The sequence below is a fragment of the Mastomys coucha genome, unplaced genomic scaffold, assembly GCF_008632895.1.
Source record: "Mastomys coucha isolate ucsf_1 unplaced genomic scaffold, UCSF_Mcou_1 pScaffold23, whole genome shotgun sequence".
NCBI lineage: Eukaryota > Metazoa > Chordata > Mammalia > Rodentia > Muridae > Mastomys > Mastomys coucha.
The window spans coordinates 64,350,463-64,358,567 of NW_022196906.1; the positions used below are offsets into that span (position 1 = coordinate 64,350,463).

General features: G+C 50.9%; 1 protein-coding gene across 1 annotated transcript; it reads right to left on the reverse strand.

Annotated features, from left to right (window-relative positions):
* Positions 1 to 1,019: 1,019 nt before the first annotated feature.
* On the reverse strand, positions 1,020 to 4,168 carry Foxb1 (forkhead box B1). Its single transcript, XM_031345280.1, has 2 exons — positions 3,833 to 4,168; positions 1,020 to 3,567 (listed from the first exon to the last, which is right to left on the reverse strand). The coding sequence occupies exon 2, from the start codon at positions 3,511 to 3,513 to the stop codon at positions 2,536 to 2,538; it is 978 nt and encodes a 325-aa protein (XP_031201140.1). The 5' UTR covers positions 3,514 to 3,567; positions 3,833 to 4,168; the 3' UTR covers positions 1,020 to 2,535.
* Positions 4,169 to 8,105: the final 3,937 nt, after the last annotated feature.

The window sequence follows — 8,105 nt, forward strand, 5'->3', positions numbered from 1 at the left end:
CAGGATTAATTATGCTTTGCATTAATCCTAAATATTTTTCCAGGTAGCTCACTAATTACATGGCAGTGACAGGTGCTAAGGGTTTCCTTACGGAGCACTTCATTGAGGTTTCGATGTGTCTTTGGGGGTTTTCTCTGGGTTCCACAAGGCCCCCTTGTTTAATCATTTACACAGTAAAGTGTTAATCACCATTTAAGTTTCTCTTTGTGTTGTAACTTCTTCAGTTGAATACATACACATATCACTCTGGAAATATTGTGACCTCCTTCCACCAAGTGTCAATTAGACTTGAACCATAAATTCTTGGCAGGTTTTAATTCTTTGCAAAAAAAAAAAAACCCTAAACAAATAAAAATAAAAACAAAAACAAAAATCAAAAGAAAGCAAATACTTAGAGACAGACATTTAAAGACTTGGGGAAAAAATGCATTTGCAGACTTGAAAATAAATGCATCCTGTTACTCCCCTCCCCCCAGAAACGGCTGGGGGGAAAAAAATCTACTCAATGCAAAATGAACAGGTTTCTTGACCTGTACAGTGAACCTTTAGGTGATTTCTGAAAGAAAGAAAATGCCAACAACTTACAGTAATCTAAAGAGTAAAGAGAGGATTCCTCCAAGTCCGAAGCATCAAAAATAAGGATTGAGAAAGCCACCCTGAGAGCCTTCTGTGTAAGTGCAAAGTCAGAGAACGCATGGCATACTTAGAACAGACAAAACCGCACAGGAAGTAGTGCAGTTGTGCAGTGTCTTTCCTTCAGCGTTGCACCTGTGCCTGGGGGTTGCATCTGAAATACTTGGCCTCAAGTCTCCCCAGTGCATAGATGTATGTCTTCCATGGTCCCCTTAGAACAATTCCTCCCACACCTGCAAGTACATAGGAGGTTCCCCTGCTTTCACAACATGAGTTGAAAAAGGCAAAATACCCAAACCCCAAACCATGTGTTTGCAGAGACTCTTGCTACCATTTCTTTTGTCCCTTGTAGCAAGCCTTCAAAAACACACAAAAACTTAACGAAATTTAATTTACATATTTTAATGAGAAAATATTATTTAGACTAGGTCATAATTTAATGTAGACACCTTTTAAAACTCTGTCTTAAAATGGGCATGCTGGGAACAAGGACATCAATATTTAAAATGCCATGCGAATTCTGTGCAGAGAGGAAGAAAAATAAAAGGGATTTTTTTTCACAGCTTGGACAACACTACAATTTTTTTTTTTTTTAAATTAAGCAGGTCACACGGGAACAACTATTGGGTTGTTCTTTGTTGGTTTGTTTGTTTTCTGTCAATTACCTAGAATGCTAAAAGGAACATACCAAACCAAAGTGCATTTTACACAGTGTAAATCATTCCTATTTACAACTCTTTGCAGCCCTTTAGCTTCACGGAAAAGTTCTTTTAACAGAAAGATCTGACCAGAGGACATCTCTGTTGACATCCCCTTCACGTTCCCAGTCGGTTTATCTACATACTTCCCCACTTGCCCTAGGTGCGTTCTCCATTGGGCTTAGTTCATGTCTTTTTTTTCTTTTTTTTCTTTTCTTTTTCATTTCCCTTTCTTTTCTCTTTCATCAAAATAAATAGCTAAAAAGGTCTCTAAACAGTAAGAAAGTTAACATCCCATTTAACTTCCCCCATCCCCCCTACCTCCTTCCCACCCCCAAAGCTGGCCCGAAGAGTAAACATTCACATTACAACAGGTAATTGTAAAGAGGACTCTACCCCCTCGCCCCTAGCCAGGCAGATTCTCAAGTTCACTGTTTACATTTTTTTTTAAACCGCGCGCTTTGTAAACAATAACGGTGACTTTTAGCAGTGTTTTGCTTGTGTGTAGGACAAGCATTCTCCCGAGTTTTAGCAGCCTCTCTCCTCACTCCCAGCTAAGGGAGCTTCTGGGCGGAAACAAAAACCAGAAAGGGGAAAAAAATCTTTAGAAGCCCGGGAGGCAGGGCCGCAGCCGGGGGAAGTAGCGGTCCGCCCATCCCGGCCTGATGGGCGGAGGCGATCCCGTTGGAGGATTAGTGAGTGGGTTCTGATGCCACAGATTTTCAGGACCTAAGAAGATCCGGCCCTCTTAGTACGGCTGCAGCCTCGGCGGGCTTCTGCTCCCAGGCAGTGTCTCTGGTCTTGAAATTGCGCAGAGTCCAGAACTCTGCCTATCCAAGCTCAGAAGATGCGTATTTTGTTTTGTTTTGTTTCTGTTTTCTCCTAACAGGAGGGAGTCAGGGTGTTCTGCCTGTTGGATGGGAGTGCATTTTAGGGACCTAGGAGGGGCCGCTTGGCTTCAGTTAGCCCCTGTTTTCTCTGGTGCCTTAGAGGGACCGAAGACAACTTTCACACGCCTTCCGGCAAGTTTGTGGTTTGTCTTCTGGGTCCAAAACCAAAAGTTCTCCTAAGAGCGAGGACTGAAGACGGTAGAATGGGCAAGTCCGGGTGGCGGTTTTAGGTTGCGAAGGGCTGGACCCGGAGCGGGGAAGTGTTGAGAGGGGTGGTGTGGATGTGACCAAGACGGAGCCCCAGCTTCTGTGGGTCAGTGCACGGCCACCGAGTGCAAGGCGGAGGCCGGGCTGGTGAGTGTCTCGCTAGGGGTGGCGGGGCTGCTTTGGCTGGTGGCTGTCTGCGAGGAGGTGGGGCTGAGCGAAGGCGGCGAGTTCGAGAGCAGGGTGGGGATGGGTGCGGGCAGCGCTGGCAGCGCGGGCACTGCGGCCGGCGTGGGCTTGATGGGGACTGGGATGGCGGGCAACGTCTGGCCCGCAGCGTGGCACAGCGGCTTCAGCGGCACTCCATAGGCGCTGTAGTCGCCACTCGTCATGGAAATGGGGGTGGCTGAGTCGATCATACCTGCCGAACCGTACACGTGTGGCCAGCCGGTGCCCAGAGAGCTGCCCATCGTAGTTAACTGGTTGGGGAGCGGGTAGGCAGCCGGAACCGGCTGCATGGCAGAGAAGGCCAGCCCCCCAGGCATCTTGTACTCCCTCGCGATGATGTTCTCTATAGCAAAGGGATGCTTGAAGCCGGAGGGCTGCGCCACACCGCCCAGGTTGTACGCAGCGGCCGGCATCTGCGGCAGATGCGTGCCCGAGGCGGCCAGCGCGCTGAGCCTCAGCTTAGCCTGCTGCTGGAGGTACTGCGCGGCGTCCGCCGGCTTACTGGGCGCCAGGTGGTCTGACTTGAGCACCTTGAAGCGCTTGCGGCGCCGCAAGAAGCTCCCGTTCTCGAACATGTCCCCGCAGCTGGGATGCAGCGCCCAGAAGCTGCCCTTGCCGGGCTGGTCTGGCCGCCTCGGGATCTTGATGAAGCAATCGTTGAAGGAGAGATTGTGGCGCAGGCTGTTCTGCCAGCGCTGCGTGTTCTCCCTGTAGTAGGGGAAGCGGTCCATGATGAACTTGTAGATCTCGCTGAGCGGCAGCATCTTCTCCGGAGAGCTCTGGATGGCCATGGCGGTCAGCGAGATGTAGGAGTAGGGCGGCTTCTGGTCGCTATACGTGTTGCGGCCCGGCCGAGGCATCTTCTTGCTTGGCCACTTGCTCAGGGTCCGCGCGGCCCGGAGGACTGGTGGGATCTGAGAAGGGGGGAAGGTGATGGAGAAGGGCAGCGTAGGTGCAGAGACACCGGCCAGGTCACTCAGGCCGAGTCACAGATATAGTGGGTGGGGAAGAGAGGGTTCGGATGCCAGCAACTTTGCGCACCAAACTGGATAGACCCAGCTAGGGGAAGACCCAGCTAGGGGAAGTGGAGAGTAGGGGAAGACCGCGGCAGCCGAGAGGTTTGCAGGAAAGTAAGTAGGACTTGGATTCAGGGGAGGGGACAGAAAGATAGATGCTCACCTTAAAGTTGTTCCAAGTTGCCGGTCCGCATCCGGGATGGCGTGGCTGGTGGCCGAGTCCCTCCCTGCGCGCGATCGGAGCGCTGCGTCGGGGAGGAGAGAGACTCGCTGCCAGCTGAGCTTGGACTCAGCCCGGTAGAGCTCCTCTCCGCGGGCTCCGCGGCGCTCGTGGGTCGCGCGTCCTGCTGGGAGGCCGAACTCGGCTGCGGAGTGCCCGTGAGGACAGTGGCAGACGCCGCCTCGGGGATCCAGAGGACGCTGCTGTGGTGTTCGTGGTTCCGCTGAGCTAGGTGGCTGCCTCCATGTCCACCCTCGAACCATCTGATAGTTTTAAGCGGTGACAGGAGCAGAAAAGACCCCTGTAGCGGCGCTTCATTAATGTGCCACTTCTTAGCTATCGTATGACAATCGCCTTGGGAGGAGGAGGAAAAGGAGGGGGAGCGGGGGCTGCAGAGGGAGGGGACTGAGGGAGAGGAGAGAGAGCCTGGCCAGCGCTGGTTTCTTTCACACCTATTTACATGGACACCTTGGCCAATAGGAATCACTTCCAGCAGAAGACTGGGCGACCGAGAAGAGCCTCTGCCGCCCGCGGGGAGCGGGCAGCGCCCACCGGTGTGCGCGTTGGGAAGGTATGAGCGGAGCGGCGCGCGGAGCCGGATGGCAGGCGACCGCTCACTCTCTGAGCTATCTGCCGCGCCGGTGGTGTTTGACAGGGAAATTGCTCGGCTGGGGTATTCTGTTTCCTCTGCATTGTGTCGGGTTTGTATTGTTAGCTAACTTATAGCACAGGCTTGCTCCTGAAGGGTGACCCTTTTACTTTGGTTGCCACTGCCCGGGGTTGATTGGATGGGTTGTTCGAACGGAAACCTACCTCGCAATCCCACCCCCAGTCCTGCCAAGAGGCAGGTAGAGATTTGATTTGGCCTTCTGGAGGCTTCAAAGCTGCACACTAGAGTCTGTCGCTTTAAAAATGTGGTAAGGTTAATAGATGCACACAGATAGAAATATTTGGAAAGCTGGGTGGATAAGTCCTTTTTAAATGTAAACGTGTTAGGTAAGTTGTTCTATCTATCTATCTATCTTATTGGTTGTGAGCCTAGCCTTTAACGGCTGAGCCATCTCTCCAGACCAAGGTAAGTTTTGGGGTTTTTTTTTTTTTCTTTTTAAGAATGGACGTTTTTCAGCGATTTGAGGGACACAAGGAGGTTCAGGGTAAACTGAGGCAAGGTAGCATGTGGGCCTGGGGAGGGCCTGAGTTTGTCCAATGTACGCTATCGCTTCCGGGTCTCCTTTCTGCAGGTGGCTTGCGAAAGTCTGAAGGTTCTTGGAAGTTGGGGGGGGTGGTCAGCATTTTGCAGTCCCCTCCCCCTTTTTACATGGGAATAGTTTCTTTCGAGTTTAGAACGCCATGAGAAGACAAACAGTGCCTGCGGAGACCAGCGAGGTTTTTTTTTTTCGGGGGGGGGGGGGCACGTGGCTCCGGTCATTGGGCCTGGAGAGAGTAGCGGGCTCCTTCCGAGTTCAGATTTGCCTTGTGAGAATTAAAAGAATCATTAGTGTCATTATCATCATCTTCATCGTCGTCGTCGTCGTCATCATCCTCAAACTGTTAGGAAAGAAACCGCGACTCAACCCGTCTGCTTCCACGCAATGAGTACTAACCAGAAGGTCCCCGCTTTTCAGCGCTTTCCGGGGCCTTTGTGGTTTTAAAAAGAACCCTATGCCACTAGATTAAATACTTAGTACCTACAGCCTACACAGAACTGTCTTAAATTCCGGAAACCTCTTTTTTCTTTTTTCTTTCTTCTTTCCTTCCCCTCCCCCCCCCCAATAGGAGCAGACTGATAGTTGTAGTGTGAAGTTTGTTACACTTTGAGTGACAGTAGAGCATCAGTCTGTGGGTAGCAGGAAAACCTTTCAGCTTCCGAGCACCCGCGCGAGCACACACACACACACACACACACACACGCGCGCGCGCGCGCACACACACACAACCCTACTCACAGAACTTCATTAACCACAGTTTCGAACCTGGTCAATAACTCACCAAAACGTAACTTAAACACGGCGAATTTAGGAGATTAAACAATTTCATTAATATTGAAATGGCTCTGGTGCCTGGGCTGCCGCGCTTTAGATGCAAGCGCACGTTTTTCAATATTAACAGAGTGCTTGAAGGGAAGACTCAAGTCACCTTCTTAATTCAGAAAAAATAACCAGGAGGAGGGAGGGGGTGCAGGAGGGAGGTGGGGGTAGAAGCATTGACCTGTCTCTGGGGGCAAGGCTAGAACAGGGCAGTATCTTCTCCAAAGATTAAATCCGTTGGACCCTAGGCCCAGTTTGGGCCAGAGGCAGCCCTACTGGACTGAGCTGCGCGCGCTACAACAAACTAAGGTTTGGTGGTGTTTCTGCGCGTGCCCGGGTTAGGCTCTAGGGCCTGCAGTGGGAGGAGCTGGGAGCGCAAAGGGGTGGAGAACCCGAGGGGTGTTTGAAGAGGGATGGAGTTCTGGTCCAAGCCTTGCTTGCTCCAGATATAGCTTCGGAGGCACTAAAGCAAGCGGGGCTTTAAGCCAAAGCAGGATTGCTCCTGGGTGGAAAAGTGCCGCCTTGGAAGCCCTTGAGTATTTTAAAGATCCTCTTTAGCAAACATGTGCGTGGGTTCATACCGAAATGCAAAGATAGATAAAATATTTATGGTGATTGCATTCGAGATGGTAAAAGACTGTCATGTGCCCCCCCCCCCGCACCCTCCTCCCAAGTGACAACCAGTAAGATACTTTCCTACCCGGACTGGGTGCACGTTAATGGTGAGGAATAGCGTACGGTGCTTTCTTATTTTAACAATTGGCAGTTTGTTGTCCTGCAAAAGGGGCCATTGTGTGGCTGTCGAAATCACTGCGCAGAGCAAACAGAAGATTAACTACATTCTAAAAGTGAAAACATTCACGGGGGGAAAAAAAACCCAAAACAATCATCTTAACTTGGAATAAATCTTTGTTTATTTCCCTGGGGAAAGTTGTCACCACTGAGTTCATGCAATATTACAAGTAGGAATTGATGTTTGAGGAATTTTTAGTCTGATTACTTTTGAGAAGGGAGCTGAGGCTCATTGTCCGGTGTTTAGGGTTAACCAAGTAAACAGAACTCAATCGCCTAAGTTTGCCTTGTGAGGGGAATGGAGCTGTGAGAGGCGCGTTTGACTCCCGGGCGTTGCTACAAAGTTCTCCCTCTGTTCCTGTCAGAGATCTTCAAAGCCCTAGAGAGGGAGGGTGGAGTTGCAAGCTGTTTACAACACTTTAAGGACGGTTATTGTAAAGAGTCGGAGTGCTTTCCAGAAATCTTGAAAAAGTGCGTCAGAGTCTTTTGTACAAAACCCAAAGCCAACAGAAGCTAGGTGGAGGTGGGAGGGGGCAACATCCGACCCAAGGGCTTAAGGGATTGTTGGGAAAACTGTATAAAATACACACAAGTCAATTATACCCCATGTGCCAACCAAATGGAGATCCCCTCCAGCAAGGACCCCTTCATTGACTAGTCAAGCCCACCGCCTACCACCTTTCTCCACTGCAAGTTCGCTAGAGCCTCTTTTCCCATCAGCTGGACCACACACGGCTGCAGATTTTGCAATAATTTATGCTAATTTCCCTCCATAAATCCACAATTCGCTTCAGTGGCACCCGAGCTGCTGAGGGAGTAAAAAGGAGACAGAGGGGTGACAAAAACAATATTGATTTTGATTCCTTGTGTTGTTAAGCAGGTGTGTGTGTGTGTGTGTGTGTGTGTGTGTGTGCTCGCGCGCGCGCGTAGGTGGGGCTGGCTTATGGAGAAGGAGAGGGCTCCGGGAGAGGAGAACCCTCTCCTAACCACCACCCCCCTAACCCAACAAACACAATCCAGAAAATAACCGCGCCCAGTCTGTTAATATTTACCAAACCGGATGGGAGGTGGCAAGAACGTACCCAGCAGCTTCTGAAGGTTCCCCAAACGCCAAAAACAATACCCGTCGCCCCTACTCGGAAAGTGAACCACACGCAGCCTGCAGCGACAATGCTGAGCCGGGTTTTGCCCCCGCGGTCCTGCAGTCAGTTTCTCCCTCTTATCCCTTCGTTTTCCTGTATTATCCCGGTCCCTCGCTTCTCTCTTGCCGGACCTCCTGTTCGCCTGTCGGCGACCTGGGCTGATAGTGGCGCAGCCGGGAGGACTGAGGACTGGCGTGCAGCGGGAGCTGAGGTTTTGAAGGGTCTTGAGGGTCTTCTATGACGCGCCCCACCATT

Bases quoted from the DNA above. Each gene is read 5' to 3' on its own strand.
- Foxb1 (XM_031345280.1), bottom strand. From the start codon at position 3,513: ATGCCTCGGCCGGGCCGCAACACGTATAGCGACCAGAAGCCGCCCTAC.